At 43.7% G+C, this 19,576-nt stretch overlaps 1 protein-coding gene across 3 annotated transcripts in view; it reads left to right on the top strand.

Annotated features, from left to right (window-relative positions):
- Positions 1-3,552: 3,552 nt before the first annotated feature.
- The window catches only part of LOC119169088 (N(4)-(Beta-N-acetylglucosaminyl)-L-asparaginase), a 58,289-nt gene continuing 42,265 nt past the window's right edge, over positions 3,553-19,576 (top strand). Inside the window, exons 1-5 of one of the 3 annotated variants that reach the window (XM_075886456.1) lie at positions 3,553-3,826; positions 4,437-4,593; positions 6,722-6,775; positions 17,598-17,710; positions 18,412-18,524. In XM_075886456.1, the coding sequence (XP_075742571.1) occupies positions 4,457-4,593; positions 6,722-6,775; positions 17,598-17,710; positions 18,412-18,524 (417 nt within the window). In that variant the 5' untranslated portion in view covers positions 3,553-3,826; positions 4,437-4,456. Of the gene's footprint in view, positions 4,001-4,436; positions 4,594-6,721; positions 6,776-17,597; positions 17,711-18,411; positions 18,525-19,576 lie in introns of all 3 variants that reach the window. The other 2 variants (XM_075886455.1, XM_037420174.2) reach the window with 2 other exon arrangements.

Below are 19,576 nucleotides of genomic sequence, written 5' to 3'. Positions count from 1 at the left end.
TGCAAACGTGCAGCATATCTTACAAAAAAAAAATAACTTATTTTGTATCGCAAGCATGATTGGATGCCCACAGTAACGTGAAAAAATGTTTACTAAAAGCTACCACTGCATTAAGGCGGCTTAAAAATCATTCCTATAGGCATGAAGTCACAGACATTGACAGTAAGAAATTCGTTCAGCAAGGTAAGCAAAACCAAAATGTAATTATGAATGTACAAAAACATGCATATACTTCTCATTCCTCGCTGTAAGTGGAACCTTCCTTGATCTGTCAAACCCACTTCGCCCCGATAAGGACTACGCTGTCTACGCTTAACAAAGATTAACGATTGACAATGTCTTCTTCGATCAGGTGGGTATTCGCAATATAGCGTTTTCGAACCCTAGTCCATTCAATGGTGCAGCTAGAGGCCGTTGCTCCAAATGGTCATTGTACTTGTCGCTTAGTGTATTTAGAGTACTTCTTACTGTACTGCCCCACCACCGTGGTTTATTGGCTAAGGTACTCGGCTGCTAACCCGCAGGTCTAGGGATCAAATTCTGGCTGCAGAGGCTGCATTTTCGATGGAGGCGAATATGCTGGAGGCCTGTGTGCTCAGATTTGGGTGCACACTAAAGAACCTCAGGTGGTCTAAATTTCTGGAACCCTCCACTATGGCGTCTCTCATAATCATATGGTGGTTTTGCAACGTCAAACCCCACATATTAATCAAACATTCTTACTCTACTCTTGCTTACTCTCTTCCCCGCCATACGCATGGGGAGAGGGGGAGTCTCATGACTTGATTTACATGTGCACCATCTGTTTAAACAACCGCCGATAGTGACGTCACAGATAATATGCAATAAATCCTCTCCGCCTTTTTGATTTTTCGCTTAATGCTTTTTGTTGCCGTGTCGCCCACACTGCCAGCCGTATATAATAGAGAGCTTTCTCTATCTAGAGCTTCGGGCCAGAGAGCCCGTGCCATGTAAATAACGTAAATAAACCCTCTCTACAAAGTTCAACCTTCTCCTGCTTCGACATTTTGATCCCGGATCTCCGGTGCCGCAAACCCCGGTCTCAACAGTGTCCTCTGCCGGGCGCATTGTGGCGCGTGCCGGCGTGCGTAGCTTCTGGGTTGTTTTTGAGTCGGTGATATGTTGCGTGCGGTGCCTCTAATCGAACAAGGCGGCTGCATGTGGAATACGACTGTGATCACTTCTAGAGATGTTGGTGGGTGCTTGCGCTGCGCAACTCGCGTCAAGTAAACACTGGTCATAACTTTCCACGTGTAACTAGGCATTTTCATCTCACTTTTTCTCACGTATCTGGGTCCCTGTTCTGCGATAGAATCTTACAGATGCTTTTAATTCCAATGGTGTTATGTAACTATTTTACTCAAAAACTGCACGGAGGTCGACAGCGCAAATTTGAAATACGCGCGCTGGGAACACCATTCGATGGTGCCGCCAACTGGATGTAACCGTGGAGAAAGGAATGTAAGTATGAAATTAATACGTATGCATACGTATGTATGAAACAGTGGCGTCATCGCAAAAGCGACCACCGCTTGCCGTGAAGACGGCAACAACAACAACAACAAGACGGCACACCATAGAGTTAATATACAGACCACGGAGGAAGGAACATCAGTTGGAAAAACAGTTTTTCCTTCCTCTATGACACAGGCTACAGTGTCTAGAAATATATTTCTATATCCTCCGTGTTTCTATATATATTTTTAGACACTGTACACCACGGAGGAAGGAAAGGTGCTGTACACAGACCACGACACAGACACTGCCCCATTTAGATTAGAGCACGGAAACTGTACCTTTGGGCTGTTGTATCAAAATCAGTTTCCCAAAATTAACTAGAGGGCACTCTGACGCTGCGATCGTTAGCGTATGGGCGTATGGATAAGCAATGGGGACGGGTACCTAAGGATGGATGGATGATGGATGAAAAACTTTTATTGGGGTCCTGAAGGATTCCACCCCCGTTTTATAGGGGTAGGATCGCGGGCCGCTCCCACGTTGGGACGGGGAGGCCCAGCCTCACCGCCGCATGGAACACGAAATATACGTGTCGACTAAAGGTAACAGGAATGCTGCGGTAATGAAAAACAGGGCACTGTGGAATTACAATAGGTATGATGTTGTGAGAGGAATATGGAAAGGGGTCATGGTTCCTGGTCTGACGTTCGGCAATGGGGTCTTGTGCATGAGATCAGAAGTTCAAGCAAGAATAGAAATTAAGCAACGTGGAATAGGTAGACTTGCCTTAGGATCTCACGGGAATACACCAAATCAGGGAGTACAAGGTGATATGGGATGGACATCATTTGAGGGCAGGGAAGCTAGCAGCAAGATAAAATTTGAGAAGCGATTGAGAGAAATGGGGGAAGAGCGTTGGGCTAGGAAGGTTTTCAGCTACTTGTACATGAAGAATGTCGATACAAAATGGAGGAAGCGAACCAGGAAATTGACTGGTAAATACTTAGAAAACAGCAGGTGGCCAAACCAAAAAGAACTATCGGTTAAGAAGAAAGTGAAGGAAACGGAGACTGACATGTGGAGAATGGGCATGATAAAGAAGTCCGCACTAGAGATCTATCGAACGTTTAAGCAGGAAATTGCCAAGGAAAGGATCTATGATAATACTCGGGGTAGTTCTCTACTGTTTGAGGCCAGAACGGGAGTACTGCGAACCAAGACATATCGGGCCAAATACGAAGGGGTAGACACAGTATGCAGTGCGTGTGGAGAAAAAGAAGAAACTGCCGAACATTTGATAATGTTCTGTAAAGGGCTTCACCTTATAGTTCAGGATGATGGCGCAGAGTTTTTCAAAGCACTGGGGTTTAGGGACCGGGAGGGCAAAATAAACTTTAAGCGGGTAGACTTAACTAGAAGGAGGTTATCTGATTGGTGGCTAAAGTCAAAGCACGAGTGAAAATTAAACTCTTCACTGCAAAGTACGAATCCTCAAACTCTTTTTTTTAAGGAAAAAAAATATAGTTTTTGGTTCATTAGGTATTACGGCTTGGGGGCGCTAGCCACCGCCCGATCTAGAGGGTACAACCATATTCATTCATTCATTCATTCATTCATTCATTCATTCAGGGAGGGCTAAATATACTTTAAGCGGGTAGACTTAACTAGAAGGAGGTTATCTGATTGGTGGCTAAAGTAAAGGCACGAGTGAAAATTAAACCTTTCACTGCAAAGTACCCGTCCAACTTTACTATTTAAAGGAAAAAAAAAGAAGAGATAAATCTAGTGGTTAGTTCACTAAGTATTACGGCTAGCTGGCGTTAGCCGCCACCCGATCCAGAAGGTATAGCCACATTCATCTATCCAGCAATAGCGCAAGTGGCGAGAGAGTTTAGTAAATCCACTCTAGGCGTTTAAAACAAAAACGCGCCATGGTTGTTTTTTTTGCCTCCTACAGGTGAGCACTTGAACTTTAGAACTTCCGGGGCCCTTACACCATTGCAGTAGCCAAGCTCAAATCAGTTTCGGTTTCGTTTCGTTTATGCGTAAGTGATATCTCGGATGGTTATGCTGTGTTTAATTGGGGTGGTTTCGCTTTCCATTCATTGTCGTCGACCTTCCAAGCGTCCTTCCAGTCCATGTACTACCATGCAAGCTGGAAGCTTAGTCGGAGTGCCTATCACTCCTATATCAGCTGTTGTGTTGAGTGCTTCTATCACCCGGCCCACGTGCTACCTGTGATAAAGATGCTGAACGTGGTGCCACGCACTACGATTGCTACGATGTGTAGACTGTAAAAGAAACTCTAGTAACGAGCATACGCCAGGACCTGACAGTTTATTACATGGTGTGTAGAGGCAATCAATCGCCACCATGGGAACTGACCGCGTGTTACAGCAGTGCCTAGTAGTTCTTTTGATAAATTGCCCCCCGCTGCTCTCAATTCACCAGTCGGAACGTTACTGCAGTGCGTTCCCTCTTGTCGTGAACACTTGGGGGTTCTCCAACGCCACACTGCGAGGTATGCAGATGATGAACGTGCTCCTTGTGCATGTTGAATTCGTGTTCACAATACTGCGAGTACTTTCAAGTGAGGGTGCGTGAGCGCCGCGCGAAAACTTAGGTGAAATTTCTACAGCTATAATAAATTTGCCCATTTGGAGCAATGATGAATGCTCAGACGCCTTAAGCTAGTGGGGGCGCACGCTGACATGAACGTATAGTTATTTCAGCTATGCGATATATATTGACTGCGAACGATCTTATGATTGAGAATAATGCGCGTTTACGTAGAGCGAGGTACCACTTCCGGCTAGCACAATATCTAAAATGTGCCACATAAGTTCGTTATTCCTTCCTATATTCATCTTTGTGGTAAATGTGTGCATAAATTTGTCTTAAGGAAAGTTTCAAGTTGATCATGACAATGATTTTCATTTATTTTTTCTTGCCTGGAGCATGGGAGGTGCTCACGATTATGAATGGGACAGCGCTGGATGCCGTGGAGCAGGGCTGCTCGCAGTGCGAGAAGGATCAGTGCGATGGCACGGTTGGCTATGGGGGCAGCCCGGATGAAGATGGCGAGACAACCTTGGATGCACTTATCATTGATGGGTCGGTGTAGTCCACCAGGGAGTTGGGCTTCTTTGTTCTCACACCACGGTGCTTAAATTACGCTGGCAGGTTATGGCATGCACACGCACTGCAGCTTAGAGTGCACTGTCATTTAATTGCTTATATGCTCACATTATCTCAGGTTGACAGTAGTTATATGCAACGTAGAGAAATGTAGTATTCTGTCTGCAAGTCTGTATTGCATTACTAGTGATAGCCTCGTTCCGAGCCATCACATAAATTAATGCTGTTTCCACAAAATTAGAAAGCTGCTCATTAAATAATATGAGCACCAAGTGCACCTCTGGCCATGTTGCCTTTGATAATGCACCATTTCTGACATGAAAATGTTCAAGTTAATTTTTGTTTAGAATTTAGTTGTTTTAGTAGCATCAAATCCCAAGCAAATGCCCTCCCCCCTCTCTCTTTAGGGTCAGTAATAGAGCTCGAAGGGTTGGGGTTGCCCCAAGAAGTGCTATTGTAGGGCGACACTACTTCCTTTGCTTCAAAGGTCAACACCATCTGAAAGACTAAATGACACGTTGGTTGGAAATTGAAAAATAAAGAGCGAAAATGTTGTTGCTTAGTATACGCATAAATATTTTCTTTAGTACTTACTTCTACCACCACGTTTTAAATACACTTACTGGGCTCTACAATCATTTTCAAAACTCAAGGAAGCGATAGGGAGTTTTAAAATAGCGTGTCGCAGTCCGTTGTGGTGGCCCGAGTAATGACCAAGCACGCCATGCTCAAATCAAACAATAGCTGATTCAATGGCTGCGACAAGTCATTTTTGAGCTTGTATCATTATTGGTCAAGAGAAGAGAAAGCAATTTTTAGCTTACTTTCAGAATTTATTGCGAATTCCAGGCCATATGCTGCACTAAAATATTTAGGTCACGTTTTCTCGGGAGCCTCGACTACCAATCGGCAATGTTTTCTGACTAAGCTCAAGGCCCCTTTAAGGGACGAACTCGGTGCATCACCAAATGGTCAAAATTTCTGGAGCTGTCCACTACGGTGTCTCTCATAATCATATTGTGATTTTGGAACATAAAGCCCACAATATTATTTTTATTATTTAAGTGAGAGATATTGTGAGTGACCGCAACGGTGGCCATATTTATATACATTTTTATAAAATTGCCCAATGCCCAATGTGTCGCACTGCTAAAACTCTGATCCACACAATGTTGAACTTTTTAAATTATTATTATTATTAGTTCAGAATGGTTGATACATGTTAGTCTGGATGGCTCTTGTTGCATTGAGGCCCATGTGCAATATGGTATCTGTTGCTCTTCTCCCATTCTGCCTGCGCACTGAAGGGAGCATGCTGTCTTGCGTGTTTCAGAACATCCCTTCTCTGAACCTTGACTTGAGAAAGCTCATGGGATCTCAAGGCAAAACGAGTTACTGCATATCGGCAGTAATCTGCAGTGACACTTCATAAGCGTGGCATCATTCTCAGTTGAGCGGTGGCACTGTGCTATACTGTGTCGAGTTAAAGACGAAATTCTAGTCAAGGGATTTAAAGGGCCAGTAAACAACTCAGAGGACCGAAAATTGTTATCAAGAGAAATATATTCACTTTTGTTTTGTGATTATGCTGCTGCAAGAGTTTTGCAAATCCGCGCTATATTAAGGAAGTTACAGGGATTAAAACATCAGTTTCAACCGGTTTTAAATTTTTGCGTGGCTTCGCCACTCTTCTCCCTCATGAAAAGGGAAGGCATAGCCTATCCTTGTGACTGGTTTCGACCAATCAACGAGCTGTGTGCTATGTCAAGTTGCCGATCGGTGAATTTGGTGACTGTGGTCAGGTGTAGGAAAGGAGCATGGCAATTGGAGGCTGTGCGCAGCGCTGTAATATTCCGAAAACGTGATCGCCGCAGTCTACTCTACAAATTGCCGAGCTTCTTTGGGGGAGTGTAAAGTAAAGGTTGGAGCCTGTTAACGGGCCCTTTAAAAATACCGGGTTGTGTCACCTTGAAAAAGAGATTAGCTGGACAGTTGTGCTGCTGTTATCGTAATTTGTGGCACTGATGCTCATCTTCAAAACCTTGTACATTGCAATCAAGTTCAAATACTTTAATTCTCCAAATACATTTGGAATGAATTTCAGGACTAAAATCTGCGGTCTGCAGCTTGACAAAGGTCCGGAAACCAATAACACAAGGTAGGGCTTGACTTCAAGGCACATGTGACGCCTGACATGTACATGCTAGATGAACAAATACATCATCATCAGCCTGACTGCATCCACTGCAGGCCAAAGGCCTCTCCCATGTTCCGCTAGTCAGCTCAGTTCTGTACTTGCTTCTGCCACTTTACACCTGCAAACTTCCTAATCTCATCTACCACCTAACTTTCTGTCTCCCCTTGACCCGCTTTCCTTCTCTCGGAATCTAGTCAATTACCCTTAATTATCAGCGGTCCTGCCTGCGCGCTACATCCGTCGCTCATGTTCATTTCTTCTTGATTTCAACTATGATATTCTTAACCCCAGTTTGTTCCCTGATACAATCTGCTCTCTTTTTGTCTCTTAACATTACACCTACCATTTCCCTTTCCATTAGTCACTGCGTCGTCCTCAATTTAAGCTGAACCCCCTTTGTAAGTCACCATGTTTCTGCTTCGTAGCTAAGTGCCGGAAAGATGCAGCTGCTATATACCTTCTTGAGGGATAGTGGCAATCTACCTGTCATGATTTGAGAGTGCTTGCCAAATGTGCTACACCCCATTCTTATTCTTCTAATTCAATCTCGTGGTTCGGCTCCCCGGTTATTACCTGTCATAACTAGACGTAGTCTTTTACAACTTCAAGTGCATGACTACCTATCTCGAAGAGCTATTCTTTTTCGAAGTTGTTGTACATTACTTTCGTTTTTGGCAGAATAATTTTAGTACCTACGCTTTTGCTCTTCTCTTCTAATTCATGGAGTATTCGGTTGGCCGCTCTGGTCCTCTGGCTCAGAGTCGCCAGATGCAGAGGCAGCTCACAATCGGAGTGCCAGAGACAGGGTACCAACCGAATACATCGGCGATCTTAAGAGTGCCCAGAGCAGCGTGCCTATAGCGCCACCGTGCAGCCAGCGCGGGAAGCTGCCGGGTAAACAGTGCTGTGCCTGCGCCGCTTCAACAAATGGTGCCAATCAATTCAGTGGATATCTCTGATATGTCTGAAATTTTTTATATTTTCTCTCTCTCTGACATGTCTGGATGTAGCGAAAGCCTTCCGAGCTCAGCACATAAATCAGGCGATCGTCCTCGTCCGAGCTGCTATCTTCAAGGCAAAGAACGAGGCTGTCTGCAAGCTTCTGTATCGACAGCATGGAAGCTTTTTACGCCTTCGTTAGCCGCCTTGTTAGTGACATGGTATAGATATGGCTTTGTAGATGTGAATTCGCCCCACACATGCCCAAAAATGCCACCAACAATGCAAATACACGAAGTATTACGCGCCCAGCGAAGCCCCCTTCTGAAATGGACGCTCGCACTCCTCACCTTGTTCACCTGCCGGCAGCCACTTTATTGGCCGGCTTCTGTCACGTGATACGCCTTCCCGGTCAGATCACGCTACACTCTCACTTCGAAGTTAGAGCCGTTGGGAGCACTCTGAATCAGACGCTGACCCTCTGAAAGAACCAACCGAAGGTAGTCCGAGCGCTCGAATTTCACCAACCGAAGGCGCATCCACTTTTCAGAGTGCTCGTAAACACCCAACCGAATATGCCATCATTAATCATGAATTGCGATTCGTCCCCTGAGTTACTCAGCAGTGCAATGTCATCTCCGAAGCGCATGTTGCTAAGGTACTCTCCATTAACTCGTATCCCTAACTTTTCCCATTCTAGGCCTCTGAGAACTTCTTGTAAGCAGTGGTAAATAGCATTGGGGAGATTTTATTCCCCTGACTTACACCCTTCTTTATTGGTATTCTGTTGGTTTTTTTATGAAGCATCATGGTGGCAGTTGATCCTGTGCAAATTTCTTCCATGATTTTTATATATGCTTGATCAACGCCCTGATTTCACAGTGTCCGCATGACTGCTGATATTTCTACTGACATAAACGTTTTCTCATAATCTATTAAAGCCATGTATAGTGGTTGGCTATATTCTGAGCATTTCTATATTACCTGATTGATAGTTTGAATGGGGTCGATTGTTGAGTAGCCTGTTCGAAATCCTGCTTTTTTTTTTGGTTGATTGAAATACAATGATTGAACTAGCCACCCTGTTCATGAATCGTTTCCCGACAGAGAAGGTTACAGAATCTTGGAAGAATGCTAACATCATCTTAATACATAAGAAAGGAGATGTCAAGGACTTGAAGAACTACAGGCCGATCAGCTTACTTCTTGTCGTATACAAGCTATTTACAAAGGTAATTGCTATTAGAATTAGGAACAGGAACTTATCAGTTTATGAAAAATCATTGAAGTAGTAGGTCATCAGAATAGATAACTGTGAAATATGTAAACATTGAACAAAAAGTTGAGCAGTATAAAATACAGCAACAGTTACAATAATGAATATAGCACTAAAGATAATGACAAAATGTACATTAAAAACCCGTTGAAAAAATTCACATAAAAACAGCGTCAATAACGAGGAGCAAGAAAAGGAGACAGACCGCGGCACTGACTTACAATAAGATTTATTTGCTGGAACCACACAATATATACTTGAGCAGTATCTGACAAAAAGAGAAAAGACAAATCAATGAAAACAGAATTCACCTAACAACCGAGTAATCATTGTGATATCGCGCCATGACGGTTGTGACCCCAACTTTCAGCATTGTACCGTCATTAGGCGTCATCGGGACCAGATGATACGCGAAATTTATGAGGCTGCAAAAATAGAAAGGCTGGGCAGTGCATGTGTCAGCAGGCCTTCGATTGCTCTATCACAAAAAGAAATAGATTTTTTTTTTAGAACATTGGCACACGTGTTGTTTGTGGCGTGTTATCACGATGATTACTCGGTTGTTAGGTGAATTCTGTTTTCTCTCATTTGTCTTTTCTCTTTTTGTCAGATACTGCTCAAGTATATATTGCGCGGTTCCAGCAAATAAATCTTGTTGTAAGTCAGTGCCGCTGTCTGTCTCCTTCTTTTCTTGTTCCTCGTTATTGGCACTGTTTTTAATGTGAATCATGCCGTACCAACTCGCCCAAGCAACCACGTTAGCTGTTGAAAAGAGAAGAACAACAGATTACATCTATACACACACATGTATGCAATGTATGCATATGTGCACGTTTGTACAAATATAAATACATGCGTACAATACATGAGAAAAAAAAATATTCACTGCATGAAACACTATTGCATAAAGCTGGAATGAAGATTCATCGAGTTATTTACTAAATTAATTCAAAGAATAATGTACATATTTTATTAAAGATTGTTTTTCCTTACAGCCTAATGATGAAGTACTTATGCTAATCATTTTAAAAGTATTTGAGGCATTAATGTTAATGTGGGCTTCTTTTATATTTTTGTATCAATTAAGAATTGATGGAAGGTTCTGTTTCAAGGACTGCAGTTTATAAAAAGTACGAAAACGTGATATTTCTCGTAAGTCAGTGAAGCGGGTGCGAGGATTACTGTGCTGCTGAAGCAATGTAATCTAGGTGATAAAATGTTTCATTGTGGCCAAAGACACATAAAATGAATGCATAACACGAAATGCATGCAGGTGATATATTCTCATTATGTTGTATAACTCGAAATATTATGCTGTGGAAGACAAGTAATTGGTATTGGCAATGTTGCGAACGTCTTTTTTTTTTTGCCATGAGTAAATTTTTGTAATATTTCGTTGGGCACTGGTCAACCATATCATTACAGTAATTAATATGTGATGTGGAAAAAGCATAATACATTTAAATTTTCAGTTGCCATAGAAGAACAATGTGGCATTGAGACATAGCTTCTGTGCTCACTAAAAGCCTTTGCAGTGACAGCTGTTATCAGATCACAGTGGCAGTAGGATAATTGTCCCCTGTTGCCATTGGGGTCCATAACCACCATTGCGAGAAGTGAGAAGAAAAAAATGAAAAGAGAAAAAATTCTATGAATTTCGGTCACTCTTACTGAGTATCATTATTAATTAAGCACGAGCACCTCTGACAGTGGGTGAGGTTCCTTGCCATCAACCCAATTTTTTAATATGAAGCAATGCAGTAAATCTCGGTGACAGATATCACCAGTGGAGGCTGTTATCCTTTGCTACTACCCACCACCTACCTACCCATGTGTCAGCAGCCGCTTTGCACTCTCAGGCATCAGTTTTTTTTTTCTTATGCATGGAATCAGCACCAGTAATTCTGAACTGCGCACAACATAACTCATCAGAAGTCAGGCAAACAGACACAAGCATGCAGAAGGAGAAGCCATTTAGTGACGGAAAGTCTCAACAACACTGCGCACTTGAGCAGCTTCTTCCTTATGTTACAGTGAAAGCTGTACTGAAATTTCGACAAGGCGTCTGTTTGATTCACCTGCAGCAATTGGAACCGGTTCATGGCTGTGCCCACGAAGTTCAGAAATCGTGCAGCGCAAGTTCAGCGGTGCAGGCACAGCGTAATTCCCGAAAGAAAGGACGATGTGTTGACAAGGTGCACGCCTTGTTTATGTTCGCTTAATTTACACCATTCAACTAACAGTGATCGAGGGCTAATCACACATACGGAGAGTTTATGGGGTGCAAACATCTTAGCAAAACACATTGCGTTAGTAGAGGCGGGTACAGCACCTGCGCCTAAGTGTAGCGTTGTCTGCTCATCTGCACGCGCCGCTGCACCAAGCCGGCACCAACAGCGTAGGAGAGGCAGGAAAATTATGAACCAGTGCTGCACCTTTTCTGCACCTTTCGAAACAAATGGCAGGGCTGAGAGGACGTCAATGCTGCACCGCTGAAACTAATGGCAATGTGCAGCACCTCGTGAACTAGTTCATGTGGCGCAGGCGAATCGAACAGACCTAAGAGCCGATTTAGGTGCCTTAGTTATACGCCGTCGCCCCCGCCGTAATGGTCTAGTGGCTAAGGCACTCGGCTGCTGACCCGCAGGTCGCGGGTTCGAATCCCGGCTGCGGCGGCTGCATTTCCGATGGAGGCGGAAATGTTGTAGGCCCGTGTGCTCAGATTTGGGTGCACGTTAAAGAACCCCAGGTGGTCTAAATTTCCGGAGCCCTCCACTACGACGTCTCTCATAATCATATGGTGGTTTTGGGACGTTAAACCCCACAAATCAATCATAGTTATATGCCGTCGCCATCCCTGGTGTCCCTAACTGCTATGCTATTGGGAGAAATAAAAGAAATGTAATTTGAAAAGTTTCTAGGAATTTATTGGATTTGAACCCAGGATCCGTGCGTGGCTATTAAGTATTTATGGAGCCATGCTGGTTCATGAAACTCCTTTGCTGAAGCACGCTGTGCAGGTGTCATGTCAGACAAGGCACTATGTTGGCATGTATAATATAGCATTGTAGAAGAGTAAAATAAACAGGCAGACCTAAAGTTTGTCCATACTATGTCATCACACAATGCAGATCCTGATTCAAGGGGGTCATTCTAGGCTTCTAACCCATTATAGAAGACTCGGCCATGATTATTCACTGTCATCAGCCACAGCACTAACAAAGTGTGCCTTTCAAATGTGTAGCAGGTACTCTGCTTATCCGCAGAATAATGAGCAGCAGCATATTGGATGCTTCCCTACTTCCTGAAAGTTGTGCTGGTTTATGGCTTAGTGGGCACCTTGTATTATTTATCCCAAGATAGTCTAGAACGGGCTCTGGAAAGGATGCTGTTCCAGCTTTTGCTCTGACTGTGCTGCATGTCCTGCGCTGGCCTCACAACTTTTTGCTGAAAATTTCGATGTGAGTGTCCCATAATTTGAGCTAACAGTAAGACCAAGAATTTTACATCAACTCTTTCAATCCTGTGTTCGTTGCAGTAAATATTCTGTTCTAAAAAAATTACTTTGGTTTTAGTTGGGTTAACTTTTAAGCAGTTAGAATGTGACCATGATACTACTGTTCAAAGGACCTGAATACATTTTGATGCTAGACCTTTTGATCAGGGCCAAACAGCAGGATAGTGCTCTCACCCGCATAGATAATAAATTTTGAGGTTGCATTAATGCTGGCAGTATCGTTAATGTATACATTGAAAAAAAAGAGGACACAGCCACATTTTATAAAAAGGTAAAATGAACGATAGTCTGAGCTGCTTACCATGAATTCCTAAATATGATTGCTTTAGTAGAAGATCACTATCATTCAATAAATCCAAAGCCTTACTATAATCAAGGAGGAGACTTAAAGTTATAAAATTATTTTCAAAGTTTTGTAGCACACACTCTTTTTTGGTAGCACACTATTTTAGAGTTAATAAAGCTGTTTTGGTAGAACAACCTTTTCTAAAACCAAACTGCACATCAGAAAGTAAATTTTGTTTTGCTGAAGAAGGCATTGAGCAGAAAAAAAAAGTTTTTTTCCAAGTCTTTTGAACAATCACAAATATCAGTCTATAATTTTTAATGTCATTCTTATTGCCACCTTTGTAAATAACAAACACCTTCAATTTTTTTTCATTACAGTAGTAAATTCACCTTTGAATGGTTAGATTTAATAGGTAAGCAAAGATAGGTGCAAAATGTTTGATAACATATTTCGTAGGCTTAGTCTGCGAGTTATTTATATCAAGCTTTACTGTTTTTTTTACCTATGAATGTGCGAGAAATGTCACTTTCACTTCTATCGTGCGAAGTGAAGCTCTCAGCTGGGCAATTGATTATCTGCCACATACCTTCTGGCTTATTATCTGGCAAAGCATGCTTTAAGAAAGCGATGTTGAAATGATTCCCAACTGCATGTCTGACAATTTTATGGTTGTCAAGCCTTAGGGGTGTTTCCAATTTATTATCACAACCCAGAACCAGAACCTCGTTTAACATTTTCACCAGGACTTCTGGCTGTTGACCTTTGATATCAGAGAAGATTCATTTATAATATTGCCACTTGTCAAAAATTCCGCCACGGTCTTTGGGGGACAGCGAATGAGGCCAGCGAAAAGCTGCTCCTTCACTCCTCGCATTAAATGACGGACCTTCTTTTCTTCTGCCATACCAGGGTCAGCTCGACGAAAGAGGCTCGTCATGTCCTCGACGAACATCATGACGCATTCATTCGGCATTTGTAGGCGCGACTGAACCGCACACTCGACTCACTCGTGAAGATGTTCCATTCGTCTGGGAGGAAGAACAGGACGCAGCTTTCTCTGAACTACGGGAGCGTTTGCAGACACAACCAGTCCTCGCTCACTTTGACCAAGACGCTGATACTGAAATTCATACTGACGCCAGCAACGAGGGGTCTTGGTGCTGCCCTCGTACAACAATAAGAGGGCACAGAGCGAGTCATAGCGTACGCTAGCCGCACTCTTTCCCACGTCGAGGTGAACTACTCCACGTCAGAGAAAGAGTGCCTCGCTGTTGTATGGGCCACGATGAAATTTAGGCCTTACCTATATGGACGCCACTTCAAGGTAGTGACCGACCATCATTTGTTGTGCTGGTTAGCCAACCTAAGGGACCCGTGTGGGCGACTGGCATGATGAAGTCTTCGTCTGCAGGAATACGATTTCACGATCGCTTACAAATTGGGCCGCAAGCACGAAGATGCTGATTCATTATCCCGTGCACCGGTCGAAGTTTGTGGCCACGACACCGAGGATGACGATGGTTTCCTTGGGGTCCTTACTACAACAGATCTGATTACGCGACAGCGTGCGGACGATGAAATTCGAGCAGTTATCGAAAACCTTGAAGGACGCAACTCGTCTATACCTCGATGTATTTCTCGAAGTCTGTCGTCGTTCTGTCTGCGAGATGGGGTCCTGTATAAAAAAAACTCCAACGGCAAAGAGAGAACCTATCTTCTAGTTGTGCCAACTGACATGCGTGATGACATTCTTCTTGCCTGCCACGATGAGCCCACATCTGGTCACTTAGGTTCCTCTCGAACTCTCGCTCGAGTTCGACAAGCATACTACCGGCCTAAGCTTTCTGCATCAGCTAAGCGATACGTGAAAAGCTACTGGGAATGTCAATGCCGCAAATCCCCGCCACTAGAGCCTGCGGGGCTTCTTCAACCAATAGAACCACCCAGAGCGCCATTTGATCAAATAGGAATGGATTTACTGGGGCCCTTTCCGCTATCATCTGCCGGCAACAAGTGGATCGTAGTAGCCACCGACTATTTGACCAAGTACGCCGAAACAAAGGCACTACAACGCGCTACTGCTTCCGACGTCCCCCAATTCTTTATGGACCATATCGATCTTCGACATGGCACCCTGTCCTGCGTAATCACAGACAGAGGAACAGCATTCACGGCCCAGCTCATTCATGATGTATTCAAGCTCAGCTACACGAGCCATCGCAAGACCACGGCATATCATCCGCAGAGCAACGGCTTGACAGAGCGACTCAAGACCATCGCTGACATGTTATCTATGTACGTAGATGTCCAGCATAAGACCTGGGACCAGGTGCTACCATACGTCACATTCGCGTACAATACTGCCGTCCAGGAAACTACGCGATTCACGCTTTTCCGTCTTTTTGGTATGGACGTGAGGTCCAGACCATGCCGAATGCGATGCTTCCACACAATTGCGATGCTTCGATCACTCCTGATGCTGTGCGTGCAGCTTACCCAGTACGCCAAAGAAGCACGCCAGTTAGCACGCCTACACATTACGCACCAGCAGAGTACAGACGCATGCCGCTACAACGCTCGTCATCGACAAGTTGAATACCATCCAGGCGATCAAGTTTGGGTGTAGACTCCAGTCCGATGCCAGGGATTGTCAGAAAAACTGCTCAGTCGCTACTTCGGATCATACAAAGTCTTGCGACGCGTGAGCGATGTGAACGACGAGGTAGCCCCTGACAACGCCTTCTCGCCACGGCGGTGAAGGAACTCTTCAGAGATTGTCCACGTGGTGCGCCTGAAGCCGTACTTCACGCGGTAGTGCGACTGCGCATAAACCATATCGCTGTTTTTGTGTATGCACGTATTTTGTGTTGGTTCCCCCCAACTTTGCCTTTGTACTTTCCGAGCATCGGAGTGATGCCTTTTTTTTTCTCAGAGGGGGAATAATGCCACTTGGCCGCTAGTTACGGCGAGCGCGTGCTCTGGCTAGTTGTTTATTATTGAAGCAGCCATCTTGCCAGTGTTTGGTGCTTCTCCCCACAGGCTCAATTCTTCCTAGTTGAAGACCTTTTGTAGCACGTGACAATATGCTATCTTAGCCAATTTAAAGATCACCGTCAAGTTTATTTCGGAGAGTTTAAACATTTTTCAGATTTGAATACATCTTTATATGCAAGAAGGTGTGCAATGTTTAATTGTTTTTATTAAAAGGTTTTTCAGGAGTTTGTATGAGCCAAGGTTTGCTTGTTTTTCATAGTTTAACAGGTCAATTTGTTTCACCTGCACTTTATGAACCTGCTCATAGAGGCGCTGCACTTCGGCAGTAGTTTCACTAGTGGAACATGGCGGCAGCAGCACCGCAGTATTTGTTTAGAAAAAGTGCAGCTGTCATGCAAGGCCCTGCACTTGCACGTGAAGAAGTGCCGAGTATGTGCAGCACAAGATGGCTGCAGCAGCAGGAGACGACATAGTCGATTGCATTCCTGTCTGTCTTAGTGGCATCCAAGTACGACAGTGGATGTTCTCTGGCAATTGCACATTCCAAGCAATGTCTGCAGCGCTGTTTTTTCAGAACCACAGCCTCTACACCCCGTGAGACAGTCGACCGGTAGCATAGGGCTTGCACAACATCTGCACTCTTGTATTCATTTCCGCGTCTCGTTGCTGCTGCACTTGCTGAAACGTCACCTGCACAGCGATGGCACCCAGACAGCACTATTATAAAGCAGCTGAGGAAGTGTAGGGTGAGTCGAATGGACCTGATATATCTGAAAGAAAAGTGTGTGGCATAAATTTGGAAAAATATTTCAATAAACTTCAAATATGCAACCTGTACAGTGTCAATTTTTTTTTAAGAGAACACGGGAGTACGTGGCCTGCGTACTCCGGCGGCTGCTGGCAGGGCGTTCAAGCTGGAGCGATAGCAACCACAGTCTCTTCTCGCGTCATCTCGCGGTGAGCTAAACAAGATGTCAGTGCTGGTATGGAACTGCTGGCAAGATTGCAGCCCCCTTCCTCATAAAGGTGATTAGGCAAAAGCTGGTAATCGCCTTGAAGATTGGAATCTTGCTGCTGGTTCCATATCAGCAATGAATGGTTCTTTTGCTCGCCGCGAGGTGACGGGAGAAAAGACAGTAATTGCTATCGCTCTCGCTTGAACACCCTGCTAGCAGCCACCAGAGCTTGCAGGCCATGCGCTCCCGTGTTCCCTTTCATAAATATTGACACTGTACATATTTAGTTTTGTATATGATACGAATCTTGACCTCTAATATGATGTTTAAATAAAGGTAAAGTGTCGTCTGAAATGTACTGCTTCATAATTACGTTTTTACGACTAGTTTTGTAGGTAAAGAAAAACATGAAAATTGGGCAGTAGTCACTTATAGCTGAAGCCATACATTAAAACCTTGATATAACGAAATATCGGTCACAACAATTTAAATGAAAAATAGTCCTGCAATAGATAGTGTGAAAAATAAACCTTTGTAACAAATTTCTGGGTATAAAGAACTTATTTTGCTGTGAGATGCAACTTTGTTTTAATAAGGTTTGAGTGTAGTTCCTGCACTCAGTAAAGTAGTTTTCACGTTAGTAATGAGCGACTAGTTCGGGGTGATGCATGCAATTATATTCTTAAACCCTGTTGAAGGAATAGCATGCCTTCTGTTGAAGAAAGAGCTTTGAGCCGTCCTAATGTGCCAATTCTTGCTTGCTGTGCCTGCTCCCAGATGCTGTCCTTCATGTCCTGGCTTGCATTTTGCAGCCCTAGCTACTCGATGGGGGCTGTGGGCGACTTGCGCCGGGTGAAGCATGCCATCTCTGTTGCACGAGCAGTCATGGAGCGTTCTACCCATACATTCCTCGTTGGTGAAAAAGGTATGGCTGTCCTTCATTCAGCTAAGGATTGTTGCAATCTGCTTTCAAAAAAAATTGAAATGAGTTTATTAAGATGTGTATAGACTAGTGGTGGAGACAAATTCTATGTTCACTGATGAGCTGTCATTTGTCTAGTCCAAGCTGTTTGCGACGGACACGACTATTAATGCTCAATTAGTTGCTCTTGTGTTCTTGCCATCTGACGACTTGGTCACTAAAAACATGCTTACATGAACATGAAAAACCACTGCTGTTTTGCTCCTGGTAGTGGCGGTCGTACTTCGATGGAGGATGAAAGCTCATGTTCTGTGCAATGTCAGTGCAAGCTAAAGAACCCCAAGTAGTTGAGTTTATCTGGAGCACTCCTCTAGAGGTTGTCTAATGATCATGTCATGATATTGGCACCCATAACTAAAAAAATTATACTACGTACATGTGAGATAGGAAATTGAAAAAGATTCAGCTTTGTGCATCTTGTGTTTCTAAAATTTTTTTCTTCCTTTTTGAATTCTGCATTTGCAGACGGTGAGGTGTTTTGTCTTCTACTTAGTAAGTTCATGTTTTTTGCTATTATCTTAAAATTTTTAATTCATTTCCTGCCTTGTACTCTTGAAACATGAAAGATCTTCTTGCTGCCTGTAGTGTATTGCCAGAGAAGCACGCTTTGTGACTACACTGTCTCCGAAACTGTGCCAATGCAGCCACCCAGTTTGCTGTGGAGATGGGCTTCCAGGAAGAGTCGCTCACGACAAACCACTCCAAGCAGATGTGGACTGAGTGGAAGGCGAACAACTGCCAGCCAAACTATCGTCAGGTCGGTGGTCACTAGTTCTTTTGATGCCATGAGATTGTGAGCAGATTGTCTAGAAATCATAGCTCTTGCCAAAACTGTGCAATTTGCATGCCTATGTTGCAGGGAGCTAGCATCTGATGTACTTAAAAGCACTGGAAGGAATCACATCAATTACATAACATCTAGTTTTCCCTACATTACCCAATTCAGAAGTTATCGAATGTTCATATAGTCGTAAACAGTGCAGTGGTGGTCTAAATATTACAGACTAAGGGAGCGCGTGTTTTTGAAAATAGCTGCTTGGGAAACTTGAGAATGTTTATGTAAGAAAGGATGCATGTCCTTTCTTACGTGCCAGCCTGCTGATTTGTTCACTTCAAGCACTTGTGCACTAGAATCCCAGAGAAAACACAAGGCGCTGCTTTTGCAGTCACTGCGAAAAACGCAATTTTTTTTACTGAAAAGATTTCTGTTCAATGAAAGCTTCTGGGGCAGAGGACAAATTTCATGTCAGCGTTTTTTCATTAATGCATGCGTGTTTTGTTGTACCTTTGTACTATGAACAGCCGGATGAAAGTTTATTCTTTCATTGCGTTTTTGAATGGGTGCAGGATACTTGCTTCGAGCATTACAAGAAACTGCAGCATGCATGACCAAGTTTCGCAAATGAATGTGCAGGATAATCTTATCACATACCATATTTTCTCGTGTAATGAACGCACTCCCATAAAAAATGCACCCGGAGCCTCAGTCATCAAAATTTCTATTTTTCTCCCTTGTGATGAACGCACTTCCTACGCTCATACGCTGCAGTCCCGTGAACCGACTAGCGGCGCCTCCTTGCTTGGTGATGTTTTTGGTTTTTATTATGCCGAACCTCCTCAGTTTGTCCCCCACACCACCTCGCATGCAGAAAACTGCTCTCGGCATGCTGCCGAGAGCAGTTTTTTGTTTTGCTTTCTACTTGTGGACCGTATGTCCCCTGTCTTTTAATTATGTGGAAATAATGTGGGACGACAAGCAAAAGTTCCGCGCCATCGGGGTGTAAGTTGTGGCAGTACAAAACGTTGTCT

The sequence above is a fragment of the Rhipicephalus microplus genome, chromosome 2, assembly GCF_043290135.1.
Source record: "Rhipicephalus microplus isolate Deutch F79 chromosome 2, USDA_Rmic, whole genome shotgun sequence".
Taxonomy (NCBI): domain Eukaryota; kingdom Metazoa; phylum Arthropoda; class Arachnida; order Ixodida; family Ixodidae; genus Rhipicephalus; species Rhipicephalus microplus.
Note: the sequence above shows the minus strand (reverse complement) of the source record. Positions and strands in the feature narration are given on the sequence as shown.